This window comes from Emericellopsis cladophorae, assembly GCF_022114955.1.
Source record: "Emericellopsis cladophorae strain MUM 19.33 chromosome Unknown NODE_4_length_1054762_cov_117_872525, whole genome shotgun sequence".
NCBI classification, from domain to species: domain Eukaryota; kingdom Fungi; phylum Ascomycota; class Sordariomycetes; order Hypocreales; family Bionectriaceae; genus Emericellopsis; species Emericellopsis cladophorae.
Genome location: NW_026250929.1, coordinates 741,058 through 768,179, shown reverse-complemented (window position 1 = coordinate 768,179; position 27,122 = coordinate 741,058). Strand labels below are relative to the sequence as shown.

At 56.4% G+C, this 27,122-nt stretch overlaps 12 protein-coding genes across 12 annotated transcripts; 7 read left to right on the top strand and 5 right to left on the bottom strand.

Moving 5' to 3' along the window:
- Positions 1 to 229: 229 nt before the first annotated feature.
- J7T54_006619 (RNA polymerase II transcription factor B subunit-like protein) lies at positions 230 to 1,801 on the bottom strand (the record flags this gene model as incomplete). The annotated part of the gene is made up of 3 exons (XM_051503071.1): positions 230 to 1,444; positions 1,552 to 1,619; positions 1,669 to 1,801. The coding sequence occupies 3 exons, from the start codon at positions 1,799 to 1,801 to the stop codon at positions 230 to 232; spliced, it is 1,416 nt and encodes a 471-aa protein (XP_051365430.1).
- Positions 1,802 to 2,439: 638 nt separating this feature from the next.
- Positions 2,440 to 3,200, top strand: J7T54_006618 (uncharacterized protein; the record flags this gene model as incomplete). Its single annotated transcript, XM_051503068.1, has 7 exons — positions 2,440 to 2,465; positions 2,513 to 2,528; positions 2,584 to 2,652; positions 2,721 to 2,849; positions 2,902 to 2,941; positions 2,992 to 3,070; positions 3,128 to 3,200. The coding sequence occupies 7 exons, from the start codon at positions 2,440 to 2,442 to the stop codon at positions 3,198 to 3,200; spliced, it is 432 nt and encodes a 143-aa protein (XP_051365429.1).
- Positions 3,201 to 3,363: 163 nt separating this feature from the next.
- J7T54_006617 (uncharacterized protein) lies at positions 3,364 to 4,541 on the bottom strand (the record flags this gene model as incomplete). The annotated part of the gene is made up of 2 exons (XM_051503067.1): positions 3,364 to 4,074; positions 4,122 to 4,541. The coding sequence occupies 2 exons, from the start codon at positions 4,539 to 4,541 to the stop codon at positions 3,364 to 3,366; spliced, it is 1,131 nt and encodes a 376-aa protein (XP_051365428.1).
- A 1,723-nt stretch (positions 4,542 to 6,264) lies between these two features.
- On the top strand, positions 6,265 to 6,610 carry J7T54_006616 (uncharacterized protein; the record flags this gene model as incomplete). Its single annotated transcript, XM_051503066.1, has 2 exons — positions 6,265 to 6,463; positions 6,513 to 6,610. The coding sequence occupies 2 exons, from the start codon at positions 6,265 to 6,267 to the stop codon at positions 6,608 to 6,610; spliced, it is 297 nt and encodes a 98-aa protein (XP_051365427.1).
- A 117-nt stretch (positions 6,611 to 6,727) lies between these two features.
- On the bottom strand, positions 6,728 to 7,471 carry J7T54_006615 (Fatty acid hydroxylase domain-containing protein-like protein; the record flags this gene model as incomplete). Its single annotated transcript, XM_051503065.1, has 1 exon — positions 6,728 to 7,471. The coding sequence occupies one exon, from the start codon at positions 7,469 to 7,471 to the stop codon at positions 6,728 to 6,730; it is 744 nt and encodes a 247-aa protein (XP_051365426.1).
- A 1,566-nt stretch (positions 7,472 to 9,037) lies between these two features.
- Positions 9,038 to 10,680, top strand: J7T54_006614 (uncharacterized protein; the record flags this gene model as incomplete). Its single annotated transcript, XM_051503064.1, has 2 exons — positions 9,038 to 9,962; positions 10,022 to 10,680. The coding sequence occupies 2 exons, from the start codon at positions 9,038 to 9,040 to the stop codon at positions 10,678 to 10,680; spliced, it is 1,584 nt and encodes a 527-aa protein (XP_051365425.1).
- A 721-nt stretch (positions 10,681 to 11,401) lies between these two features.
- Positions 11,402 to 13,416, top strand: J7T54_006613 (uncharacterized protein; the record flags this gene model as incomplete). The annotated part of the gene is made up of 2 exons (XM_051503063.1): positions 11,402 to 11,963; positions 12,452 to 13,416. 2 exons carry the CDS (start codon positions 11,402 to 11,404, stop codon positions 13,414 to 13,416), a joined length of 1,527 nt encoding a protein of 508 aa, XP_051365424.1.
- A 1,005-nt stretch (positions 13,417 to 14,421) lies between these two features.
- J7T54_006612 (Leucine-rich repeat-containing protein-like protein) lies at positions 14,422 to 17,504 on the top strand (the record flags this gene model as incomplete). The annotated part of the gene is made up of 2 exons (XM_051503062.1): positions 14,422 to 15,774; positions 15,828 to 17,504. The coding sequence occupies 2 exons, from the start codon at positions 14,422 to 14,424 to the stop codon at positions 17,502 to 17,504; spliced, it is 3,030 nt and encodes a 1,009-aa protein (XP_051365423.1).
- A 719-nt stretch (positions 17,505 to 18,223) lies between these two features.
- J7T54_006611 (uncharacterized protein) lies at positions 18,224 to 19,921 on the top strand (the record flags this gene model as incomplete). The annotated part of the gene is made up of 1 exon (XM_051503061.1): positions 18,224 to 19,921. One exon carries the CDS (start codon positions 18,224 to 18,226, stop codon positions 19,919 to 19,921), a length of 1,698 nt encoding a protein of 565 aa, XP_051365422.1.
- Positions 19,922 to 20,824: 903 nt separating this feature from the next.
- J7T54_006610 (GMC oxidoreductase) lies at positions 20,825 to 22,997 on the bottom strand (the record flags this gene model as incomplete). The annotated part of the gene is made up of 5 exons (XM_051503060.1): positions 20,825 to 20,872; positions 20,939 to 22,170; positions 22,239 to 22,362; positions 22,414 to 22,730; positions 22,808 to 22,997. The coding sequence occupies 5 exons, from the start codon at positions 22,995 to 22,997 to the stop codon at positions 20,825 to 20,827; spliced, it is 1,911 nt and encodes a 636-aa protein (XP_051365421.1).
- A 1,255-nt stretch (positions 22,998 to 24,252) lies between these two features.
- J7T54_006609 (uncharacterized protein) lies at positions 24,253 to 25,688 on the top strand (the record flags this gene model as incomplete). The annotated part of the gene is made up of 4 exons (XM_051503059.1): positions 24,253 to 24,433; positions 24,495 to 24,557; positions 24,626 to 25,082; positions 25,160 to 25,688. The coding sequence occupies 4 exons, from the start codon at positions 24,253 to 24,255 to the stop codon at positions 25,686 to 25,688; spliced, it is 1,230 nt and encodes a 409-aa protein (XP_051365420.1).
- A 263-nt stretch (positions 25,689 to 25,951) lies between these two features.
- Positions 25,952 to 27,022, bottom strand: J7T54_006608 (Transport and Golgi organization protein-like protein; the record flags this gene model as incomplete). The annotated part of the gene is made up of 1 exon (XM_051503057.1): positions 25,952 to 27,022. One exon carries the CDS (start codon positions 27,020 to 27,022, stop codon positions 25,952 to 25,954), a length of 1,071 nt encoding a protein of 356 aa, XP_051365419.1.
- Positions 27,023 to 27,122: the final 100 nt, after the last annotated feature.

Genomic DNA, 27,122 nt, shown 5'->3' with positions numbered 1-27,122 from the left:
CAGCCGTGTAAGTGCTATACACGGCCCTAATTGGCTCACAAAGCTATTTTATGGGGCAGCTGACAGAATCAATCTCATTTGCGCGCCCGGGCGCGCACTCTCGCAAGTCTATAATCAATGTAAAACGCCTGTACAATCCAAGTGCACGCCCATACCCTCGAGTGTCCAAAGCCCATGGTAACCAAAATCAACAAACGCCGGGCTCCCCCAAGGAGACACAAGTTCTTCCTCACTCTGCCTTTTTGCGTATCCGCAGATAGTCCCTGATCTGCTCGTGCTTGCTCGCAAAGAACATGCCCGTCTTGTCGCTCCGCCAAACGAGCACGCCAATTTCCTCTGCGAACCCGGCGACCGCGAGGTACTCCTTATGATCCTCAAACTCCTTGAACAGGAAGCCCACGGTCGTTTTCATGCGCTCATTCTCCAGCTGCCAGAGGCGGATCTGGTCGATGACGGTGGGCGGCAGGACGGGTTTAGCGGTCTGCAGCGCGGTTCGGTGCATCTGCTCGTGCGCGTGGGCCGCGAGATACGCAATGATCTGATCGGCCGTGATGCCAAAATTGATGGCTTGCCGGATCGAGGCGCGCGTCAGGCGACCGGCCACCATGTCCGGGAAGCGGGAGGTGAGTTTGCAGAACAGGGCGAGGACGGCAATCTGCAGCGTGGAGTGGGTGTAGGCGTACACGCGGTAGTTCGTCTCGACGACGACACTCCCCTTTTCGGTCGAGCCCAGGGGCCCGCCGGACGTCTGGACTGCCGTGGTCGCGGCCGTCACACCCTCGGAGATGGTGCGCAGGCTCGAGCTGGAGCCGGATGTGAGCGTCGTCGCCAGCCTGGTCGGGAAGAACATGGATCTCTTATGATGAGGGACATGCACAAGGCCAAAGTCGACTAGGGACGGGAGCATGTTCCGCCTCTGTTCCGTCAGAGCGTTTGTATCGTAGGCCCGCCCAAGTTCCATGCTGGCCAGGACAAAGAGAAACGACAGCATGTCGACCGCCTCCAAGCCTGCTTCGCGGTTGTTGTCCATTGCCTCGAGCCACAGTAGAAGCAGCGTCCAGACCTGTGCGTTGGCTTCCTGCAGGAGGAATGTGAACCCTGCTTGCGTGATGCCGATGCCACCTCCGGGACGGCGATCGACGAGACGTCCCGAGATAATGAGTTCCTTGACGCTCTTATTCGGGCCATTGGCCTCTGCGCTAGACTTGTAGCCCACGGAGGAGACGACAAAGTGCAAAATGTCCTCCCACTTTTTCTTTGCGTATCGATCAAGGAAGTTGATGTCGATCTCCGTCGGGACGGTCAGGTTAGACGGAACACCAAACGATTGGTGTGTGCCCCCGCCAGTCAGCGCGAGGCGCATCGATGTTCTGAAGTTGGAGGAGAGCTGCATCTCCTGCGGTTTGTCGCGTGACGGCGCGGTGATATGTACGATGTGGAACGCCTGCAATATTGAGAGTGCTTGATCTTTTTGCCTGCCTCCAGTCAGAGGCTGTACCTAAGCGCGCAAGCAGAAGGGAGAAATGGCCACCTTTTCGCATCGGGTCGGACCCAGAGCTCGAGATCGTGGAGGAGCATCGGCTTGGGCATGAAAAGCATGCGCATAACAAATGTTTTGGCTAGCAATGAGCATCGTGATGAATCGTAAGAGGAAGTTTGTTGGCTTACCGAGTTGGGGCAGCATGCGCCGAAAGATGGCAAACGCCGTCGAGGGCTGCTGGTAGAGCTTCCGAAAGGTCGTACCTGGGAGCTTCTCCAGGTAATCGGTAAGCTGTAGCGAGGGTGCCGTGCTGACTGACATGGTGGCGGCTGATGATTCGAATGTCAGTCAGACCTTGAGGTGGTGCTATGGCATGGTCTGGGTACGGCGGGAGACATGCGCCTGGTGGGATGTGAACGGAGTGGTGACGATGCTTGATACGGCGTGAAGTTCGAGGTGCACGAGCCGTCAGAAGTTCACGGCTTATCACGCTCTTATCGACAGCGCGATAAGGACGTGATGTCACCAAGCTGGTACCGGGTACCTCAGACATGTCGGCGCTGTAAAGGGTGAATTGTGGGAGCTCAAGATGTTCAGCGTATATCACTACTCATACATCGTAAATGTTACAAATAGAGAACTATTGAGTGGCGCCTAAATCGCAAAGACTTTGAAACATGAAGTGTACTCCTTTCGCGTGTTGATCGTGTTGCCTGGTGCAGCTCCATCCGCTCCAACCTCCAAAATCCGAATTGAAATGCTGCTTCGGCAATCCACGGCCATAGAGCTTATTGAATACACTCAGCCCTTCTTCTACCCTTCTAGACAAACTCAACTACACAGCCGACTATCATGTCGAAGCGCCTGTCTCCAAAATTATTTACACAGACCGTCAGGACACCTGTGACAGTGTATATTGAGCTGCGAGGTTGACCCGACCATAGGTGCTCCGCGCGTTCATGAAGGAGTCTGGCCTCGAGCCGACGTGAGTCCCAATGCCTCGCCGAAACACAGAATGCTGACCAATGGAAGCCTTCTCGGAGCCAACGTACGTACCTCAATATTACGACTCGCGTCCGAAGGCCTGGGACTAAACTGCGCAGCGTTTTCGCATCACAGACGCGTCTAATGGCCGGGTCGATTTCGAACTGGACATTCACCAGAATCACACGGTGGGCCTGGCCTAGGTACCGCAATGCCTCGCACAGGATGAACTGACGAGACCCAGAATCGCCTACAGACCATCCATGGCGGCACACTCGCAGCCATGGTCGACCTGGGCGGCTCACTGGCCGTAGCATCGACGGGACGCTTCGCGACAGGCGTCACGACGGATCTCAACGGCAAGAAAACACTCCACGGAAACGCTGTATCACTCAAGCTAACCGAATCAAGTGTCATATCTGAGCCCTGGAGGCAAGGCCGGCGATATGCTCACCGGCACTGCCATCTGTGACAAGAGTAAGCGGCCTTCGTGACCCGTGTTACCCTTGGCTAACCACCGCGACAAGTTGGCAAGACATTGGCGTACACGACCATCATATTCAAGAACAGCAAGGGACAGCTCGCTGCTCGCGGGAGCCACACCAAGTACGTACTCGCAAAAACGCATTCCTCGATAGGACGGCCTCGCACTGACGCATCCAGATATGTCGCTGGCACCTTGGGGGAGGAAGGCCCCTTTATGGCGCCCGCAAAGTACGCCGAAGAATTGGATTAATCCAGCCCGCATTTGTTATTACCTCAACCTATAAACATAGAAGCAGAACACCAATAGAGCAGCTGACAAACATTGGTATCATGACAAACGCCAGTGTATGTGCTTCTTAAACCCTCGCTGTGAAAACACGCAACACGAAAAGAGAACCCTTGTTCCCGCTTGTTTAGTTCTTCTCCGGGTACGGTAAAGGCTCAGAGATCGGCGGCCTGCCGTCAGCCTGGTGGTTCAACCCCATGACTTCTTCGTGCTCGGGCGGTGGCTGCGACGATATCCCCATCCCGTATCCGCCGGCGGGCCCTGCCTCCGCCTCTGCCGGTAACATAGGGGCTACGATGCCAGAATTGTAGCCGTCATCCTGAGGCACAGGTGGTCGGTAGTGTGATGATGCACTGCCGAGACCGAGACCATCTACAAGGTCATCATCGGCGGGCTCATTCTGTGGTGCAGCCTGCTGCCAGGGTTCTGGTCCAGCTAGCCTTGGATTCGGATGTGCCGCCGCCGCTTCGATACCTGCAGGCGGCACGGCGCCAGCTGGGGGTCTATTATTGGAGCCCGGAGCAGCGGAGTACGCTGGCGGATCGACATTTATATCCTCTAGAGGAATGTCCTGACTGTCTCCGGCTTCCGAGTTTTGCAAGAATGGTTGCTGTGTTGACCACAATCCACCGCGCTTCTTTGCTCCCAAGACAAGCAACATGACGACAATGGTGAAGATTGACCATGTATGAAAGACAATCTCAATCAGCTCAATGTAGGCTGGTTCCGGGGGGGCATGTTGGATATCGTTAAAGTCGACGAACTTGAGCTGATAGATGAGATCATACGTCGTTCGGAAGAGCAATGCGCCGCAGCAGAGCATCAAGAACAACAAAGACTAGCAGGTTAGTGTCATGGCCCGATAAAACACGTGGGAGAACCTACCCAGTCTAACCGCTTGTCTACCCGGCTTGGTAGCCAGATCATCGTCGAACGCACCAGCGTCGCTATGCTGAGCGCCCACGCGATCACAATGAACGAAAAGTCCAGCTTAGTCGCGAAGTTGAGCAGGTAGCTAGAATAGCCAACTTCCTCTTCCAGATCGTACGTGTCCGTTTCGAATGACACATACGCCTGGATCTTGATACCCCATTCCGCAATCGCCAATGCTCCCAGGACGCCCGCCAAGGCAAACGAGCCAATCTTCATGGGCTTGTCAAGCCGAGCTGGCTCGCCAGTTCGTACAACATTGACACCAACCCCTAAAAGGATCACGGTCATCCAGCAAAAGATAAGGAGGACGCTGTCGGTGAAGCGCGAAACAGCCGAGAGCTCGAGGCTAGCTTGGCGTAGTGCCGCCAGCATGTCGTATTCGTCTTTCGTGATAAATCCATCTTCGTGCGCTGTCCGTGTGACTCGAGAGAAGGCTATCCATACGGCGTCGGCGCAGAATTCAGTAAAGCAAAACCTAACCGGGTCAGCGATACCATCTCGAGAAGACGGGGGTCGTTAGAAGCATACAGGATGAAGAAAACAACAGCGAATTTCGCCCAGATGAGGCATGCTCGCGCTGGGTCCTTTCGTCGTCGCGCCAGCCAAAACATCGAAAACCCTACGACTGCTGCTGTCACCAATGTTACAACGAGCATCGCGCAGTGCGCGATGAAAAACTTCTCCGTCTGCGAGAACGGTGCCATGATGGGCAAGTATTCTGAAGCTTGGTTTTATGTGATGATGTTTCTGGCCCGAGAGTCTTGGACGATTCGGCTCGCCGCGTTGGCGAGGCGAACGACAGAGTTGCAAAACAGGGGCAGTCGGCGCTGGCGATTGAGGCTATCGAGGAGGTGGCGCAGGGATGCGGTACCCGGTGGGCAATTAAAGCGAATGGCGACAAGTGATAGAATGGGCTGGATGGATATTGAGTGGAAAAAACGATGGTACGCGCCTGTGCATCAACGACGATGGTAAGAGGTGGGACACGTAATGATGTCCCCAGAGACGGCCTGCAGCGCAGTTTCCGATTGACGCTTGGCGTTGAACGTCGGGAGCCTGCACGAGGATGAAACCCCTCCGTCAGCAATGGAGGGCTCGAGGGCTCGGGGAAATAATAGGGGTCCAGACGTCTAGCTGGGTGCGCAGGGGACAGACCGGGCTGGAGAAACGACCCAGGCTCCCCAAGACTGAATGATACCGTGCCTTACCTAGGTAGGTATTGTTGGTGCTGGAATGCGCCCCTTCCCGCTTCTGCTCTGGGTTCTATGTGTAGTAGTGCTCGATGGCGAAGCTTCCCTGGTGGGCGGTCCATGTCGGTCTCGCCGCCCTTGGCGCGGCTGCCAAGTGGCATGCGGGCGGTGGGCATCTGGGTGAGATCGCGAGAGGCAGAAGGCTACTGTATCCGTAGAAGCTAGAGATTTTACCCTTGGCAACGCGAGGTGGTACGCGGACAAGCACCCGGCAGCCAGGGACAACTTATGAATCCAGTGGGCCAGTCCGCTATCAGTCAACCAACTACATAACTGAGATTCGGGGAAGAATCGGATTTTAACCTGTATTACTGAAGCTAACGAACTCTGCATTACGAACGAATGCCTACGTACTTACTTAGTTCTCGCTAGTGAAAATCCAGACACACGCCGCCTTCCCCCTCCGAAGCAAATGCCGTCTGCCGAGTACGGAGTTTCCACAAGAAGCAGCGCGGCGTGAATCGATGTCGCAGCTCCACCTCGCGGTGAACTTGACCCCAAGACGAGACACTGCTCCCATGCTTCCCAATATCCTTCAAAACGTACAATATCGTGAGCTGCACTCGGCGCAAGAAGAGACTGTCCAGCAAGGCTGTCAGCAACTTTCATGTACTGTGACAATGACGTCAGTTAGTCATGGCGACGTCACTTCACAATGAGACAAACCAGTCCATTGGGATCTAGATCCTGTTTGCGCATCACGGTTGTGAAGAAATATTTAAAAGGAGCCAAATTCATATTGCTTTCCATTCACTGCCAAGAACTTCTTCTAGCTCGCCAACTCACATTCCGTCACAAAGAACCCTACCCTCCCATCTGCCATCACCCGTATTAACAACTACACCATGGCCATCACCACTGCAGTCTCGGACTTCTTCGCGTCCATCTACGAGCTTGTGTCCTCCGTCTTTTGTGCAGCCTACTCTGTTGTGCACAGTGTTTTCCTCGCCGCGTACAACTTTGTCGTCGGCATCTTGTCCCTTGTTGGCGACGTCTTGGGCGGATTCGTCGACATCAGCACCGGGGTCGGAAAGTTCATTGTTGGTATGTGTCAAGCAATCCCTCGTGTCACTTCGTTGCTGACAAGACCAAGGAAACATTGTTATCCTGTCCATCGGTGCCCTGGTCGCTTTCTTGTACATGCGAAACACAGCTCAGGGGCAGAAGCTGGCGCAGAAGAAGACCAGCTAAGAAAAGACAGGAGGGCCGGGCACTCGAACAGCGCTTGTATTGATGAAGTGAGAATGTAAATGGGAAATGAGAGTGTTATGATTTGCTTCAGGTTGTACGCAAAGCAATATACCCCCGTTATTCGATCTTGCTGCTTCTCATTTCGCCTGTACCATGGATCCAATCTAGCAGTCCAAGCCCCCCAAAGTAGACGTTGAACCTCTCGTGATGTCGGTCATGTTTCCGTGCCGCGCCATGTAAAAAGTCGAAGCCGCTGTGCACGGTGGCCGTCTCTACAAGTTGCCAAGCGAGGAATGTCCACATTGTGAGGATGTGCGTGCGCAAGAGCAGCGGTGGAAGTGCAATCGGCAATGTATTGGCCATGACATGCTCGATAGGATGGGCATACTGTGAAGCAAACGACACAGGTGCTGTGAATCGATGGTGGAACTTGTGGATGGCCGCATACAGAGACCGGGTATGCAGGATCCGGTGAGAGTAGTAAAACAGGGCCTCACGAGCAAGGAGGCAGATGAGGAAGTCCTGGCTAAAGTCTCTCAAGCTCGGAAAGCTAGCAGTGACCTGGAGCGCCGGTGGTCGATTCGCTAGCACAGCCAAGACGGCCAGTAATACTTGAAGAGCAAGGACAATCCCCTGGTTCTGAACGGAGACCCAGGCAGCGTGCTTGACGTCTGCGCTGCTTGGCTGTTTGGGCGCCGGTTGGATCTTGTGCCTTGCGGAAAAGCTCGGGGCTAGGGTATCGAGGAGCACGAACAAGGTGCAAGGCAGCCACCAAAAGACGAGTTGGATGAGCTGAGTGCCGACCACGTCAATGACATGAGGATCATAGATGGCCACGACAGTTGCCCATGAGGATGACATGTTGGCGGTAGATCGAGACTGAAATCGCGAACATGCTAATGGTCGAGTCTGCCTCAGTGCTTTTAGTAGGTCTGAACTCTCAAGGGTTGCCGAGGTACCAACAACGCGCGTGATTCTACATCCCCCGCATATGGCGTTGTGCGCTACTTACGTAGTGGAAGTAGCCGATTTAGGTTGGTGATAACTTGAAAGCGTGCCGCCATGCGAGTTCCTTGCCTGGTCCATTGGGCTTCAAATTGAAGCCTTGAGGATAACTCCGCGACGCTGGTGGCCATCGCCGACATACCGTTGGCACGCAAAAGCTCACCCTGGCCAGACTACTTGCCAGTCGACTCAGTGTTGCCTCTCCACAGGGCCACGAATAGCGAGTGGCGGCGCGGCGGGGACATGGGTAAGCGGAGACTTTTCGATGCGTTATTTGACCAGTCACCCACGGGTGGTCCTGGGGGTGGTCCCAGGTTATGAGGTTATTAGGACTTCCTCTCGCGACGACATCGCGTCTTTTTGCGAGTGGTTAAAGTGTACAATATGCGGTCTGCGTAACGGCTTGTCCTATTCTGAGCTGGGAAAGCATCGCTCGCTGCTTACGGCCTCGTCATCGTCTACATTGACGCTGCGTGGCCGATGTTCTGGTCAGAGCTCCCTTCGCAGCTTTGCCTCGTGGCGTGGTCTCAGGTGAGAAGAAACAAGAGAGAGGGGCTCGCGTACTCGAGAGCGCCCAATGAGCCGATCTCGATGCCCGAGACTTTACATTCGCAATTATAATCGACAGATTGTGCGCTTTGGCAAAGGTCTTCGTCGTTGTGGTCGCAGCGAGGATGCCCCAGTCAACGGGCTGGCAGGGCTTGCTGACGGTTGCTTTGGACACGAAAGCGCGGTTAGGATCTGCTAGACCTGTTGCCTGCAAAACCCCCACTGCACTATCAGCCCTTAGCATCCAGAATCTCCACAGCCAACTCCAACCACCCCTGTCCCGGACAAGGCCGTCAATGCCTGGTCTTGGCCCACCAGTTGGGCGTCGAGGAGATGGTCAAGCGTCCCAAGCAAACCCAGCTGCGCCCTGCTATATTCAGTAGCCTCGCTGCTTCAGTGCCCAGTCCATGTCGCGAGGAGGCAGAATGAGGTCAGTGCGAGCGAGCGAGCGAGCGCGCTTCTCTCGGTTTCCTGTTGTTAAATTGAAGCCTGGTTCCTAGAAGTCGTAATTCTCCTTCTTCCCAACCTTTCTCCATAGACTTCTCTTAGTGAACACAATCTCGACTCAAGCCCAGTCCTTGCGAACACGAGAATACGGTCCAATAGCCGTCGAGGGCCCTGCAGTTCGTGACATCGTCCAGAGGTGTCATCAGCCACTCTGCTCTCAAGTCACCTCAACAATCAGCCACTGACTGGTCTGTCTACCAAAATACTACCTGGAAGTGGGGTTGCGACACACGTCATCGGTCGTCGCCCATCATCTGCCAACCCACTGCTGTACTTTCAAATCCCAAGTGTGTAGCGAGAGCCCCCGAGAAGTCACTCTTTCAAACAACTCCGCCGACTTTTTTTCATCATAAGACGACCAGCACAATGTCGACTAGAGGACCCGAGCGCTGGGACCGTGATCGCTTCGATTATGAGCAGGATCGCCCTCGCTACGACGACGACGACAGGCACTACATGAGGGGTGGAGGACGTCCCAGGGACGACTATTACGATGACCGTTATGAGCGCCGAAACCCTAGGTCTTATGACGACGACATTGTTCGTGAGCGCCGGTATTACGAGGATGAGCCTCGACATGTCCCTCGCCGCGAATACGCCCCGGAGTATGAGCGCAGAGCTCCTCCCGTCATGGAGAGGGAGCGGGAGTATCGACGAGATCGCTCGCCGCAACGCCCTGCCTTCCTCCGCCGCCAGTCGTCTCTAGATACGTATGATCGTCGACCCATGCGCAAATTCTACGACCAACGCGAGGAGTACCCACCACCTGCGCGTCGTGAAGACGTCGCCCCGCGAGATCCACGGGACGAGTACCGCGCGCCACCTTACACCGATATACCCCTCCCAAAGACCAAGACAAAGGCTCTCCCACCTCCCAGGCGGTATGACGACCCATACTACGACGATATCAAGGTTGCTGAGCCAGACTACTATGGCGATGAGCACTACCGCCCTTACCCTGACCGCGTGCGTGAGCGGGAGTACGTCCGCCGCGACAGGCGAGATACATCCCCGGCCACAACCCGGTCTACACGCACACGTACTCGCCGCAGCAGCTCTCCCACGTCAACTACCACTTCGAGATCATCCAGCAGCAGCGGTGGCACCACTATCAAGAGTGAATACCCCAAGAAGGGCAAGACAAGAATCCCCGCGCGTCTCGTGTCCAAGCGCGCTCTCATCGACATTGGCTATCCCTTCACTGAAGAGGGCAACACCCTCATCGTGCAAAAGGCTCTTGGTCAGGACAACATTGATGAGCTGCTCAAGTTAAGCGAAGAGTACAAGAAGAGTGAGATCCCTTATTCTTGGTTGCGGTGAGATGAATGACATGCTTACAATGGCCTCTAGGTGAAATGGAAGTGGCGGCAGCCCGCTCATCCGCTGGAAACCTCGTTGAAGATCGTAGAGACGATCCTATCTTCGTACCACCTCCCACTCCAGCCGCGCCCGCTCCCGCTCCCGCACCGCCACCTCCAGCGCCTGCGACGGTCGTTCCCCCGACACCTGCACCCGCGCCGGCCCCTGAGCCTGTGGTTGTTGCGGCACCTCCTCCGCCGACGCCGGCGCCAGCTCCGGTCGCAAACCCAGCCCCGGCTCCTGTGATTGTCGACGCTGGGCCTCCGCCAGCCCGCGACTACTCTCCCTCTCGCACATCCACTACCTCGAGCTGGGACTCCTATCACCACCATCACCATCATGAGGCCTCGGCTCCCATGCCTGTGGGGCCCCTTGCCCTCGCGGAGCGCTCTCGTTCTCGCTCGCGCTCTCGCGGAGGCCGGGAGATCCGCTCCGAAATCCGAGCTCTGGAACGCGAGCTCGCCCATCGCCCCAAGCACAGCACTGGTCCCGTCGGGGGCCGCGAGCTCGTACGCGCTGAGCGCTTGCCCAACGGGGAACTGGTGCTCTACGAGGAGCAGGTCGAAAAGGTCATCCACCATTCGAAGCCACCGCGCATCGAAAAGGACAAGAAGGGTCGGTTAAGTCTCAGCGTCCCCAAGCGGTCATGAAGCACATTTATTCACCCCTCCCTTTTCCATACCGCCCCGGGTGGGACAGCGCTTCGCAATCAGTACAGGCGGCTGACGTGTTTATCTTCCTTGCTGTAGGTCCGCCGCCAAAGATTGTCCGGGCCATGCTGGGTACCATTACCTAGGACCAGGGACTATCCGCGTGTAAAGAAGACTAGTGTTTCGAGAAGGCTGACTTTGGGGGGCGTTTCTCGATGGGCCTATAGGAAGAGGAGGATGTGCCTACTATTTTATTCTTAGGCATAGTACAAGGGACTGGGATGGAGATGTTGGATAGTAACGACGTTATGACCACATGATTTTGGACTTGGGTTGCCTGCCCTTGTGTGATGTCGCCAGTATTGGAGCACATGCTGACCCGTGACTGGTGCTACGTCGTCCTAATAGTTGCCCGACTGAGAAGGTGGTCTCGGCTTCGTGGTCTGCCGATTCGATGGATCTAAAGGTCAGATAAGGGCACGGTACTGCCTGTTGCGGGGTTAGGAACTTAGGCCCGGTAAGGCAGGAGGATAAGAAGTACTGTATTACAACCTCGAATTGGTCCCGATGAGGTAAGTAAGGCAGGTGGCTGCCTTGAATGGAATGGTATAAACAGGCGCCATTGCGACCTCGAACAGCCCTTTGTGTGATTTCTCTACGCTTTTCTGACGAATACGTTGATCCCCGCTCCCTCAACGCGACAGGTCTCGTCACTAGCCCCATGAGTCCCTCACGCGCCTGCACAGGTCCCAGGATATTCACGGGCGTTCTATTCTTCGTTGCTGTTGTCGTTCTTTTTCGAGCGTTTGGCACGCAGCCAGTCGGGATGAGCCAGCGCGTTTCGCCCAACCCTCTGGAGGGTTTGAAGGTGTCGATCGAGCAGTCTTCCACCGAGTGGCCTATCACTGTGAAGGCGACTGTCACCAACACCAATGACTACACCGTCAGTATCCTGACATACGACTCGCCACTCGATCAGGCTGCGTTCGCCCTTGGCTTGCTGTCGCTCACGCCCTCTGGCAAAGATACGCCGCTGGAACTGGCAACTGTGCAGTTCCGCAGGATCTGGCCTCCAACGAGGGACCACTTGGTTGAGTTTGCAGCCGGGGAGAGCAAAATGAGCGAGATTGAGGTGAAGCCTGTGATGGTGCCCAAGGAGACGCTGGGTGACACCCCGACGGCGTTGTTGAAGGGCGAGTGGAGAGCAGTCTGGCCGAAGGCGAAGGACGACATTAGCGATGCCTCGCTTGACAATCCCTCTGATAGTGCAGATGCGTTTTTGGGTACTTTCGAGTCGGACGAGTTGGCGTTGAAAGTTAGTTGAAATGACAATGGGTTGATGTTGGTTCGTGCACATACATTAAGGATGAAGGACTAAGACTCCCGAAGGACTGCTCGTTTCTCGGGACGGCAGGGATTGAAAAATTATTTCTAGAGCCTTGATAACACTCTGAAAATGCACCGGTACTTTAAGTCTTCTCCTGTGAGTTCCTAATTGTTAACTGCTTGTGGCAATGAGAGCAGGCGAGATGATTGTAGGGTAGATCTAATCAACTGCCACCTCGATCAGACGACGTTCATATTCACTCCCGATCATAAAACAAAGCCAAGGTGCACCAAAGAATCACAACGCCGCATCTAAACAACTTTGCCCGGATATAAAGTGGCGCGGCGCCTCTCTCTCAAATATAGCTCACCTCTGTGATCGCCTCGAGTATCACAATGGCTGCCTCGGAATGTGAGGTTGATGTCAAAAGCCAAAAGCCAAAAGGCTACGGATTTCTTGCCAAGGGCAACCCTTACAAAACAGGGAGCTGCCGTCGATTGACACATGCGTCCGGCAGGAAACTGTACGTCGTCAAAGATGGGAACAAGAGTGTTGGGCTCCGGGCACCACACGACATCATCAGCAAAGTTCATCAGCAGGACAAGGAAACCAGGGGGACGCGACGTGCCGCTGTTGAGAGGCGCGATGGGGCAACCGAAGCGGCATTAAAGGAAGCAATCCTCAAAGACTTCCCCAAGATCCCAGAAGATAGCCTCGGAACGATCCTCCAGCATACATTGAAGAAGCGCAGTGGGAGGGTTGGGCGCACAGGCACGCGCGACATGGCCTCCAAGGTCCGGCTGGCGGTCACGGCTCACGTTCGACACAAATACACCGACTATGACACACTGCTCAAGAGGAATCAGAAAAGCATGCAGCGCCCGCAAGCGAGACAGCTGGTCCACCCTGAGATTGTTGGTGTCCTGCGCGACTGGAGAGGGGGCAAAGCTGTTCATCCGGCAAAGTCCAAGCAGGCAGCCCCGACCACGCACAATCAGAAGCAGGATATTCCTCAGGGCGCTCAATCTGCTCAGATGAAGAAGCCTAGCACTGCAAAGACTGCAAACCACCACCACTCCAATGGAACGAGCTGCGTGTTGTCTAGCAGCGAGCGTCAAGAAACACTGCGGCTTCCGTCAGTACAGCCCGCGCGCGGCGGCCGCCTACGGGTTCAGACAAGATCGATACGTGCCTCGGGCGGCCAGAGCAGCAGTTTCGAGCAGCTAGACATGTCGGCAAACGACAGAGATAATCCCATTGTCCTGGATTCATCGGGGGGCGAGGAGAGCGAGGCACTGGACAACGGCAGCGATTTTGATTCCCTGGATGGATTTATTGTACAGGACGACTTGGATGATTCAGACTATGATGATACGGATCTTGAACTTCGCCTGGATGATTACGAGTAACGAAAACTTGACGGCGGAATCATAGTGACTTGTTGGTGCGATGGCTGATGACTGACCTCCGTGCGTTGATGATTAATGAATCGTTTGTTTTGGTGTCGGGCGGTTGCTACATAAGGTAGCGCGGGTGGTTGGCCAGGGGCTGGGGTACTTGACAAATTAAAGCACTCATCTTAACTGATATTATTCCACGTTCCATGCTGCTAAATGTCTAATGTTTTATGTCCGTCCTTGTGGTTGGTGGTTGACCCCACACAGCTGCAGTCAAATCTGGGAAGGCGCATCGTAAAGTTCGCAGTATCAGGGGTTAGCCAGGCTGTCCGTGGATTTCCACCTCCATACTCGACGTTCAACTTCTCCAGCTTAATCCTTCATCGCATTCCAGAAGCTTTAGCCCCAATGGAACCGTGAACATGCCATTATCGATGCCCCCATCTTTGTTCTACATTTGTTTATCAGCCTGCACACCAGCGTCCGCGCTCACTCACGCCACGAGTCGTGCATCTGGCTAGCTCCCGGAACTAGGCGCGACTGGTTATGTCTATTCGCCGCCCCGCGACGACTGATACCTCTTTCGCCATGGACGAGACACCGAAACGCACAACTGGGCTTCCACGGCCGTCGAAGCTTCCCCAGGCGAGACCGACCTCAAGCATTCCGAAACCCGCCTCCACGATCCCTCGACCCAGCTCTGTCATTCGACCCTCGCCGTCAAGGGATAGTCTAATTGGACCGAGGGATACATTGAGCGATGCGAATACTGGGCTGAGAACGCCGAAACTGCGAAACTCTATCTCAAGGGACCAGTTGCGCACTGGGACTGGGACGGGGACCGGGCTTGGACAAGGGGCTACACCTAGGTTGCGAGCTTCGGTATCGCGCGACCAGTTATCGCAAAGTCGACCCTCTAGGCTCTCTCTTGCCAAACCTGTGCAAGGTACGACAGGCAGCTACAATGGCGGCAGAAATAGTGCCACCCCTTTGTCTCGTCGCACGAGTATGGCCCAAATGGACACGCTCGCCAAGGAGCAGGCGGATCGCAAGCCGGCGGAACCAGACGGAGTGCTGTTCCGGCGACGGCTGACATTGACACGACGGCCTTCAGAATCTTTCTCGGATACGCCACTCTCTGGACTGAACGAAGACGCTGTTGAAATGGAGGACAGCGTGACTGAATTTCCGACAGTATCAACGCCTTTCAAGCCCGGACAATCCCTCTCTGAGCGGACAATGGAAACGTTGGCCAACATTCCTTCTTCTCCAGCTGTGAGCAGGAAACCGTCAGCTTTTTTCGAGCGAAATCGCTCGCGATCCAGGGCAGGTAGCACCGCATCGAGACCGGGGTCGAGCTACAACTCAGACGGCTCCAATCGACCACCGAGCGCTGCCAGTCGGCCCGGGTCACGTCTTGGCTATCAACAAGAGCCCAACTTCCGAGGGTCGACCTCAACATACCACGCACCGCTCTCCACCCTTGATGGCACGCCACGGGCTAGGTCTTCAGGTCTGCAAACACCAAAAACGCCCGTACTGCGCAAGACTACGTCAAGAGCCTCCTTGGGATCAACTTCAAAGCTGCCCCAGACTGGCGCGACCACAACCACGAACTCTACGCCAACTACCGCCAGGAAGAATTATGGCATGTTGCCTCCCAAGACAGGTGCCAAGACCGTGGCCAGTCGGCCGCTGAAGCCCAAACCATCTGCAGGCTCCCTATACAGAAAGCCTTCTTTACCAGCCATTGATTTGGGAGCGGCTAACAGCAAGGTCAGCCCAGATGAGAGCGAGAAAGCGAGCTCGGCTCGCAAGTCATCAGCTGCACTAAGAGATCAAATCGCGAAAGCAAAGGCTGCAAAACGGGAGGCTATGAGACAGTCCATCTCGGCGCAGGCTCTGGAGGCTCAGACAGAAGAACCAATTGTGCCCAGTGACGATGGGTTCGACTTTGGTGTCGCACACGAAGACCCCTTCAATCTAAAAAAGGGCGAGACCGCGTCTCAGAGGGTCTTGCAACAGAGAATCGGTGCCGCAAGGAGCACAGGCCGCTTGAACATCGCCGCCTTGAGTCTAAAGGAGATTCCCGTGGAGGTGATGAAAATGTACGACCTTGAAAGCGTTGGCGCCAGTGGCGGTAACTGGGCTGAAAGTGTTGATTTGACACGCTTCGTGGCGGCGGACAATGAGTTTGAAAAGCTTGACGATTTCATCTTCCCCGACTCCGACCCCAGCAGCTTCGCCAGCGAGGAGGATAGCGCAGGAAGCATGTTCGGAGGGCTTGAAACAATGGACCTCCATGGCAATCTCTTGGTCAACGTTCCCCTCGGGTTCAGGCGACTGGCGAATCTGACATCACTGAACTTGGTAAGTTTGAAAACGTCGTCACGGAAAAAAAAACACTAGCTGAACGGTCGCAGTCTTCCAATCGCCTCCAAAACAATTGCCTCGACACGATTGCTCAAATGACATCCCTGAGAGATCTCAAGCTGGCCAAGAACCTGTTCTACGGGCCTTTGGCGCCCGAATTAAGCAACCTCACATCTTTGGAGATACTAGACATGCACGGTAACAACGTGTCTGCGCTGCCTCGAGGCCTCGAGAAGATGACCCGACTGCGAATATTGAACCTGAGCGAAAACAGCATCGAGTCCCTCTCGTTCAGTCAGCTGGCCCAGTTGCCGTTGACCGAACTTCTCCTGCGCAAGAACAAGCTCGCGGGCACCCTCATTGAGGATCCTGTGGATAGACTACCCCAGCTGCAGACATTAGATGCATCCGTGAACCAGCTGACCCGGTTGGTACCCCTGGGCGCCGCGATCGATCTGCCGGTATTGCACGCACTGTCCCTGTCCGCCAACCGTTTGCAAGGCTTGCCAGACATGACCACGTGGACAAATTTGCTCACATTGACGGTCGATGAGAACAGCATTTCGGGGATACCCAATAGTTTCACAACGCTCGAAAAGCTTCGACATGCTGATTTCTCTGGTAACGATATCCGGGTCGTACCGCCTGAAATTGCTCGCATGGACAACTTGACCATGATCCGACTCAGCGGCAACCCTCTGCGGGACAAGAAGTTCGTGTCACTCGCCACGGATGAGCTCAAGGATGCTTTGGCAGCCAGGCTGGAACCGCCGCCTCCATACCCACACCAAGAGGCTGATTCTGATGTTCCGCCTGGCGTGCCTGGCTTCCTGGCCGACGCAAAGGCCGAAATGCGGGCTCAGGAAAGGTTGGAACAGCGAGACGCAAGATATGGCGACGAGGACGAGGACAGCCTCGACGATAACTTTGCTACGCCCCCGACCTCAGCGCCTCATTCTCCAGCACGGTCCCGGTCGCAGACGGTATCGAGCCTACGCTCGCGCTCACGTACGCTGTCCAAGGAGGTCTGGCCTGTCAAGTCGGGGGGCGTCCTCGATCGGTCCAGGACCGACTCGTCATCGCTCCAACCAGTTGTTTGCTCCAAAGTGGCAGCCGAGCACCGGATCAAACAAGTCATGCTGCACTACAACCTTTTTACTTCCTTGCCGGATTCTTTGAGCTTCTTTGCCGAAACACTGTCGATCCTGTCTCTCTCAAACAATCAGTTTGTTGGAGAGACCTACCTGGCGGAGAGCATAGACTTTCCGGCGCTGAGGGAGTTGAACCTGGCCTCTAACCGCATCACGGGGCTCGAGCCATTGGTGCGACATTTGAACGCACCTCAACTGGAGAAGCTTGATGTTTGTCTGAACAGGGTCAATGGGCTACCAAAGACACTGACTGGAGCTTTCCCTTTGTTAAAAGTACTCCTGGCTTCCAACAATCAAATCACTGACCTGGAGCCGGAGACAATCAAGGGGCTCAGGATTGTCGATGTTTCCAGCAACGATATTTCACGGCTCAACCCTCGCCTTGGTCTCCTCGGGGGTTCTGGGGGTCTGGAGAAGCTCGATGTCATGGGCAATCGGTTCAAAGTCCCTCGATGGAATGTGCTCGAGCGAGGCACCGAGTCGACCCTGAGGTGGCTTCGCGGCCGCGTCCCTCTTGCGGAGAAGGCTGAATGGAAAGGGGACGATGGCGATGAAGCCTCAAGCGACGTCGAATAAGCTTCAGTCTACTGTTCAGCGGCGTTTATGGTTTGGGTGCGTATAATAAAAGAGTGATCAGCCTTTATGGATCATCAGGGCTGCGTCAGGGTTTCTTAATTTGTGGCATTGGAAAAGTTGGCTGCCACAACTGTGTGAGTATTGCGCGAAGATACCCGTTGTATTGATTCTGGATATTCAAAAATATTACCATTCAGTCATTCGCTTCATCACTTGCTCAAAGGGAGGGGAGGGAAGAGACACGCTCCCAGGGAAGAGACACGCTCCCAGGGAAGAGACACGCTCCCAGTCGTCGAATTGCGCACGTGAGGACATTGGAGATATTGTGCACACCGACGCCAAGCTGCCTCACCGTGTCCGTTTACGGACTAGCGCGTCCTCACGCCCAGCCTCTCCAGTTTCTCTGCCGGGCAACCACCACATTAACGTCGTTAGCTTTTGGCGATCTACCACTATTACTGACCCTCTGGCCCCGTCCACGGTCGCGTCGCTTTTCCAAAAACCTCTCTGCTACATGACGCTCGCTCGAATTTCCTTGCCTATACTTACACCTGCTAGACCAGACCGCTCAGCGACGCGTCGACACATGCGCTCTGTCTTGCGTGCGGATCGCCCCTTGACGTCAAGTGTCTGGGTACCGACAGACGATTTGGAACGCGATCGATAGCTGCTACCCCTACCCACGGTACGGCCCCTGTTCGAGCAACTTTGTATACAACATGTATTCGGACTCCGAGTCCGACAGCAAGCGCCCAAATGGCGTGGCCATTGACGGCATCGGGTCGCCCATTGAACCATCGACGCCCCAAGAAGTCGGCCCTTACGAGCTCTCCCAGGTGACACTACCCTCCACCGAGGTGCCAGCATCACCGGTCAACGACGTGAACGACTCGTTCCGGACCGAGGTCAACGATGACAGAGCAGCCACAACCATCATCCGGTCCTCGCTGACACCACCCCCCTCGACCCAAGTTGGGCCTTCCGGCAGCAGCCATGTCAATGGCCACAGCCGACGCGCTAGACAACCCATCACACAGTCCCAGGAATCAAACCTTGTGTCTCCCCCTGCTACGATTCTCAACAATGTGCGTGAGAGGGACATTACGGACTTTGTGCCGCCCTCGCCCCGGCAGGTGCGCGAGAGCTCGGCAGATGAACTTCGGGCCATGCTGCAGACCTGCATTGCAGACCACCAGAAGCTGAAGATGGAGACGGCCCACCACAGATTGCAGTACAACTTGCTGAGCCTTCAGGCATCGGAAGATGCGAACCGGGCTGATGTGGAGCTGGACATGCTACGCAAGGAGATTGACGCCCTTAGGACGGCGGAGCACTCACGGCAGGCCAAGCGTGAGCTCAGTGCCTTCTCAGAGGCTGTGCAAACAAAGTTCATGGAGCTCAAGGCGGCTCACGAAGAGGCGCTTCTTGAGATCGAAGCGCTGGAACGCCGACTGAAGAATGCAAAGAGGATCATCGGACAGAAAGATGAGGAGGTCATGTCCCTCATCGAGGAGAGACATCAGTTACTCAACCGCATAAGGGAGAATCGTGAACACATGAACAAGCTGAGGAGTCCAGGGGGGATCTTTCATGGAGCCACGACACCTCGACAGAATCCAGCATCGCCGGTACAGAGCCGCGGCGCCCACCGAGGTGGCCAGCGCGGCGGTCTCGAGCGAGACGACAGCGGCAGCAACAACAACAAACTGACCACACTTTTGGAGGTCCTCAGCCAGGACAACAACAGCGCGCCCTCGACCCCGTTCTTGACGAACCGGTCCAACTCGCGTCACGGCGGGAAACACCAGCGGAATGCACAGTCCATGTCGTCCCTGCCAACCACGCCCATGCAGCGGCCGCGTGGCCCCTATGCTGGGCTGCTGCCCTCGGCCAACCTGGTTCCCCAGACAGAGCCCTATAACCACCGGTATGCCCCAAGACTATATGATCGTGGATCGCCGACCCCCAGAACTGAGCGCAGGAAATCCAGGGAGAGCACGATTTCAGCCGACGACAACGAGGAACTAGCGCGACAAGCTGTACGGTCATTCACGTCCGCGGGGGTGCTCGGTGGGAGCCTCCAAGTGAGTCGGGGCGAGGACGGCTCCAGCGCCTACGGAAGCCAGGCCAGCCTGGCGGCGACGGAGATGCTACGACGTGACCCCCGCGACAGCTACGAGATGCGGCAGGCCATGTCCCGTGATGGGACGCCCAGCGCCGTGGAGCAGTCTGCGCGGTTGCAGTCCAAACTCTTTTCCAATGTGAGAAATGATGGGGACAAGCGCAAGTACGGGAGCAGCCAGGAGACCATCGAAGAGCCACGACCCGAGCAAGGAAGCCCACCCAAGAGGAGCCGCGTGGAGAGTGGATCGACGCCACAGAACCACATGGGATTGGGCATACAGTACGGTCGATGAGCGACGGCAGGGTTTGCCGTCCTTGTGAGAGCGGCCGAGATGCCGTGGGAATGAAATGACTTTACGATGTATATGAAAACCTGCTATGCAATAGTAGGCCGCCCGCCGGAGTAAAGTGGGACGCCAGAATGGGAAAAATATATCATATTTGTCGTCTTGGTCCTGATTGTTATTACCGGCAATCTTGCGTTAACACTAAAGCTTGGCTGGGCTCCTCTGATAGTACGCGTACGTAAGTATATACGTACATGGGCGTGCGCCCCCCCCCCCCTGGCTCCAGCAGCGTTATTTGTAAGGCGTGGCTATTGTCCGTGTCTGCTACCTGTGGAGAATGGCTCAACTTCACTTGCGGGCGCGCGAAAACGGCCACGATGGTGACCGGTCACCTCATCCAGCTAACCAACATCCCCGAGACATGTCGTCGGTCACGGCCGAGTCACCGTCCGAATGTACGGAAGCGAGCACTGAAGTGTGGGACTTGGGGCGATACCAACCCAAGCCCATTGTTCCTGCGCGCCTTTCTAGTGTTGACGCGGCGTCGTGCTTGGACCAGGATCGTGCCACTGACGGTGATCGCGCCATTGCTCGATATGCTCCGGCGCATTACCAATTCTATTGTCCGTGCTGAGTGCGAGGTACTGCTGATCACTTCGGTGTGGCAGCCGAGCTGTGCGCAGATACTGATTTGTTATAAAGCCCAAGGGCACTCCTGACAGGGTTATCGCCTAGCCAGACACACCAGCGCTGTCAGGTGAGTACGGTATGTCGATCAAGAAGTCGCCCTCAGCACAGCGAATAAAGAACACGAATGTAAGAATGGCAGTGAGTATGAACACAATGATAGCCCCGATCCGAACAGTGATGGCAATGGTCTTCCAGGTCATACACGACGACACTGAGCTTCTAATGCTTGCAACCCTTCTTCCACCGCCTGATGATAATCTCAGCAGCCTGCAGTCCTGTCAGTAACAACAACCTTCCAAGGGTAGAAACAAGGGGAAGCCAGGGACCACGTACCTTCTCACCAATAGCGTACGCCGTGGTGGTCGTGTGGGCAGCAGGGACAGTAGGGATGATGGAGCAGTCCGCAACACGAAGACCCGAGATGCCGTAGACGGAGAGGCTCGCATCGACGACGCCGCCCTTCTCGCGAGGAAGCATCGCAGCCGTGCAGCAGGGGTGCATGAGCGACTGGATGACGGTGTCTTTGACGTACTCGATGAGGGCGTCGTGCTCCGTGACGTTGGCACCGGGGGCGACCTCGACGGCGCCAAGCTCCTGCCACGTGTCGGTGGCGTAGAGCCTGCGGAAGTAGTCGACGTAGGTGGCCATGATGTCGAGGTCGATCGGGTTGGCACCGGTGGCGTAGTTGACAACAGGGGTGGCATCGTGGTCAGACGAGTTCAAGACAACAGAGCCGCGGCTGAGCGGTTTCAGGAGAAAGGCCATCGCTGGGCCCGTGTGGAAGGGCATCTCGAGGATTGGGTGCTCTGGGTGCTCCAGAGCCTGTGCGATAATCTCGAGCTGCGCGAGGTAGCCCTCCTGGACGGTCTCAGTGGCGCTGGCGGGAAGATACTGGAGGGCAGAGCGGTCCTCGATCTGGGCACGGATGTTGATGACAATCTGCTCCCACTCGGGTGTGACGTTCTGGAGGGCAGCGTATGCGGCCGTGTTGCCCATGGCGAGGGTGTAAGGGCCACGCGCGGGACGCTCACGGAACTGGGCGACGGCCTCAGCCGCGTAGGTTGCGTTGTTGATGACCTCGGCCTCGTTGGGGAGAGGAGCATCGTACGAGTAGGTCATGGGGGTGCCGCAGTGGTCCTGGAAGTTCTGGCCGACACCGGGGAGATCCTGGACGAGCTCAATGCCCTCCGACTCGAGGTACTCGGCGGAGGCGACGCCACTGCGCTGGAGAATCTGGGGCGTGTGGATGGCACCGGCCGACAGGACGACCTCGCGCTTGGGGCGAATGGTCTGGACTTCACCACCGGCGACGGGGCGGAACTCAATGGCGGGAGGGGCCTTGTCGTCCTTGTCGACGATGAGGCGCGTGACCTTGTGCTCGACGAGGAGATCGAGGTTGGAGCGCGAGTCCGCGATCCTGGTGTAGTGACCGACGCCGGCGTGGGATCGCTCGACAGTCTCCGAGTTCTGAGCCGAAGGGACCCAGCAGACACCATGCTTGTCCCCGTTGTCGCAGCTCAAAGGTGTCTCCAGGCCAAACTCATCGTACGCCCGATGCGCAATCTCTGGAGAGAAACGTCAGTGTCTTTGTCATCAACCAGTGTATCAGACTGGGGAACGCAACAACACATACGCTGAATGGGCCACTGGAAGGGCGGGAAAGAGGCCTCGATTGAGTCGCCGGTGTAGGCAGAGGTATCCCAAGTGTAGCCGTGCTCCTGGACGAGCTCATCGCTGGGCTCGGTGAGGAACAGGGACTGATGGCATTGTTAGCAAGGGGAAGAAGACGACTCAGGATCAGGGGAGACTAGAAAGAGACTCGCCTTCTTGAACGCGGGGCCAAAGTTCTCCCAGTCCCACTTGTCAGGGCTGTCGTCGAACTGAGGGCTAGCAAGACGCGCCCACTCGTCGTAGTCGTGCCTGGAACCACGGTCCAAGAACTGACCATTGACGGCGGATCCTCCACCAACCGTCATCCCTAGGATGACGGTGGCAGCGCGGTTGTTGACGCTGGCAACAGGAGGGGAGCTGATGACCAGGCGGCTGGCACCACGGCCATCCTCGGGCGGGTCGTAGTAACCGACGGTCCCCTCGATCTTGCCATACTCGATGACCAGGACGGTCTCTGGTACGGGGGAGCATCCATGTCAGCTCGCAGTCTAGACTACATGGCAAAGTCAGAAAGATGTGATCACGACTCACTACTGGGGAAGGCAGCCGAAACACGGTCGGCGACGGTCAAGCCGGCGGTACCACCACCAATGACGACAAAGTCATACTCGTCCCGGAGATTGGTGACCTGCCTCGTGGCAAGCCTGTGGGTGTGGCGGGGGACGGCCTCGACGACGCCCAAGATGCAGGCGCCGATCGAGAAGGCCTTGAGGAGACGCATGTTCTCTTGTTCGGGGAAATATGTACACGAGTATGGGTTGTGTTTGCAAAGAGTGAATACCCGACAGGAGAGCAGATGCGAGTTGCTACTCTTGCGAAGGACGAGCTTGGGGAAGAAGAAGAAGAAGAAGAAGAAGAGTGATCATCGCGACTCTCTCTTATATCCTGCCGAACGCAGACACGACAGATCCGAGAGATCCCCAGCAACGTGGGAAGGCCCGCCTCCATGGCCAACGCTAAATGGGATTTGTCACGTATGAGTGATGGGCCACTTTGATTGAGAGCAGGCCCAATGAATGAATGCCCTGTCGGAGCCGTCAAAAGAACTTGGTAGCTGGCTGGCTGGCTGATGGACCCCTTTCCAGGTCTGCTTGACCCCTTTGAGGTTCCTCCCGGAGGTGCAGCTGCAGCAATGAAGGCAAGGGGCAGGGGGATTGAATGCCAAGCCGTCTGTATTCATGCTTGCCTGGATAAATGCGGATGATTCTCCAGACCCCTGTGCTTACCTGTTAAACTTGTGCTCCCCCCCTGTCTGCTCGTTCCCGGCAGTCTCACTTGAGTACGACCGTGGGCTCTCTACCTCGTCAAAATCTCCGTGCTGATCTCCTCCTCGTCAAAAAAGAACAGGCTGATCCTCGATCGCCGAAGTTGCGGGGATGGACTCGAGGTTCGAGTAACTTGACCGATCTTGCGCACGATTTGCGGCAGCTCATGCTTGCTAGGCGGTCCCGACTCCTGCTCCCTTTGGTGAAAAGGTAAAGGACTCGATCCCCTTTCTTTTGGGGTTTATGCTTAATATGAGGAGCGGGATTATCATCTCCTTTCAACAGCCGAGATCTTGGCGGTAACCTGGAGCCTACAGGACATCGGGGGCGAGAACTTGGGCGCTGATGTGGTGGTCTGGTCTGGCATCTGCCAGCTGAAGGATTCCAGGTAGCCAGGTCAGGGAAACTCTCCGACGAATCGCTACTGAGAACGCGGAGAAGGATGCAGATGCAGGTAAGGCACTACGCCTTGCCAGGGTTCTTCACGACTGCCCGCAATATGGTCCGGGGCATCGCGAGGTTCAGTCCGGGGCATGTTTGGATTCTTGCGCCCCCTGTGATCAGGGTTACATTCGCCACTCCTTCCTTGGGGACATACCTGACTGCTTCCGATACTAGAAGTACTGGCTCGAGACTCGACAAGAACCCACGGAGGCTGTTGTCTTCCGACTCTTGCTCATCATCAGTTCTTCCCGAAAGCGTGCTGTGACGATGAGCGCCTTCGAACTCGCTGCCCGCGCGTGGGCGCCCGGAACGGACTTCCCGGAGCCTGCCAAGCTGAACTGGCTATACCATCTGGGTCTTGCGGTCATATGTATCCTGTGGACTCTGTCGCTTCTCGTTGTCGGCCTCCGGCTATGGGCGCGGTGGACGTCGAAGCAGATCGGCGTGGGTATGTCTCCTGAAGCAAACAGGAGGAGAGAGAAGGGCCCGATTAACGTGTCTCAATCCAGATGACTACCTCATGGTTGCTGCCATGGCTGTCAACACTGGCTGGTTCTATACATTGATCATGTGTAAGTCTAAGACGCTGAAGAGAGACTAACGTCCCTGCACAGACTAACAAGTTGTCCTTGGTGAATAGATGTCAAGACGTGCTACGTCGGAATCCATTACTGGGACGCGCCGGAGCTCACGCTGGAGCAGCAAAGCCAAGCCAAGGTGTACGAGTGGCTCATTATCCTGCTGTACCACCCTATCCTGGGCTTCGTCAAGGCATCGGTCCTGTCCTTCGACCAGCGGCTGTCGGGCGTCCATAAGCCGATCCGCTACACAGTCTACGTCCTCCAGGCTGTCAACGCGGGCTGCATGATCTCCATCTTCTGCGTCACCCTCTTTCAGTGCAGCCCCATGTCGCTGAACTGGACGCCCGGCTATAGGCGCAGCTGCATCGACAACGTCAGCTTCAACTACGCCTACAACGGCATCGTCATCGCCACTGACATTGCGGTGTTGGCCGTCCCGTTTTGGGCGTTTGTCGGTCTGCAGCTGCGGACTCGACTCAAGGTTGCCCTCCTCTGTGTCTTTGCTCTCGGTGGCCTGTAAGTTGCTGCGACGAGAACGAGAAGAACGAAAACCGAAGAATCTGCTTGCTAACCTGGGATGAAAAATCAAACAGTGTCACCGTCGTCTCCTGCATTCGTCTCGTCCTCCTGGTAAACTGGTTCAACCAGTTCTACGCGGGTCTCGGCTCCAAGGACATATACTACTCCTTTGGCTGGGCCGTCTCGCCCATTGAGTGCAACCTCGCCATCATCGCCGCCTCCATCCCTGCGCTCTGGCCGCTGTTCCGCCAGGCCTTCCCCAGCATCTTCTCGGATCTCACCTCGTCGTACCACGCCAATGCGCAGCCGGCCAACACCAGCCGCGCGACCGACTTCCGCTCCAACCTCGCCCGGCCCGTGGGGGCGTCGCGCCTACACGACGACACGGACGATGGCTTTGCGATGAAGTCCATGCACGCCAACGGCCAGGCGGGCTGCAGGGCCACCACGCCCACGGGGTCGCAGGACGGCATCATAGATGCCAAGGATGGCATCGTGCGCACCACCGACGTGGAGATGACCTATGAGGACACCAACAAGAACAGGGACTATGGGCAGGAAAGTGACGAGTATGGTCGGAAGAAGGTCATGCGTGTCCTGTGAAATGCTTGTTCTGTTCTGAGCCGGAGTTTTGTTTAGTACAGCAAGTGTCCAATGTAGCGCCCCACTTGTCCAACCCTCTGAGAACTTGTTGGATCAGATTGGACGTGGAGAGAGCCGTCGACGACGATAAGCATCATTCACCGTGGTCTTTGTCTAGGTAGGATACTTGAGTAGCTTATTCACGGAAGACCACTTTACCACTTCTTTGCTCTCTCTCTCTCTCTCTCTCTCTCTCTCTCTCTCTATGGAGGTTCTGTCCACTTTCACCCTGACCACCCCTTTACCCCAAACCTAAACACAACATCCCCCTCGCCCTTGGGTATAGCGTGCCCATTCGCATCCCACAGAGCCCTCTCCACAAACACAACCTGGCCCTCCCGATCCACGAGTACCACCGTCTGCCGCTGCGTCCCATACAGCCCCCTCTCAAACCCCACGTCCTCGTGGCTCCGCTCCCCTGCCACTGCTACCTCGTGCTCCGGCGCCTCGGCCACGAGCTCATCATCCGTCGGCCACGTCCCCTTCCCCTGGGCCCTCGCCTCCTCCATCTCCGCCCTCTGCTTCGCCCCGCCCAGCGCGCGTATGAAGATGCTCGTCTTCAGATCCTGAATGTTCTCCGCTAGACTCCTATCCTCGTGTCCGGCGAGCGTGTCCCGACTCAGGTGCGCAAACAGCCTCTCCAGTAGCTCGGCCTCGGCCTCCCCCTTCCCCTTCCCCTTCCCCTCCCCCTGGGCGCCACCAGAAGTCTCCTCCACAATCTGGTCAAACGGCGTCAAACCGTCCCTGAGCTTCGGCCACGTCCCGCCATTCCGAAACGTCGTGTTCGTCAAGCCCCAGCACCGTCCCTGCCCCGTCGGCACAATGGGCACGTCACCCAGGGTATCCGCCCTGTTCGACACAATGGCGAACCCATCCCCCCGTCGCGCCATCTTGCCACAGGCCATGCTGAACCCGCCCACGCCCCTGACACCCTCGCCCTCCTCCACGAGCCGGCGGACACTGTCGCCGATGTACTCGGTCGGCGGCTCCGACAGGAACCCCGTGACCATGCCGCCGCGACTCCGACGTCCCTTGGGCGAGGGGCCTGCCGCGTCCACCTCGCGGTAGTTTGTTAGCACGGCAATCTGCCCCGACTCCGTGACGCCGAGCCATGTGCCGCGCTCGGGACGGTGTAGGTCCCGCGACGACAGGATGCGCGTCGTGTGGCCGTTGGTGGGTGATGTGTGCGTCCACCAGTGCGGGCGGGACGTGGGTCTGAGGATGAACTCGTCACGGTTGTCGGCGAGGATGAGGGGGTAGTCGGGGTGCGACGTGGATACAAAGACGATGCACATGTTGGCGGATGAACGTGAGGAGATAGGTGAAGAGTGAAAAGTGAACGAAGGAGGTGGATGGTGTTGGTACAGTACATGCATGCATGTAGAGTGAGGAGAA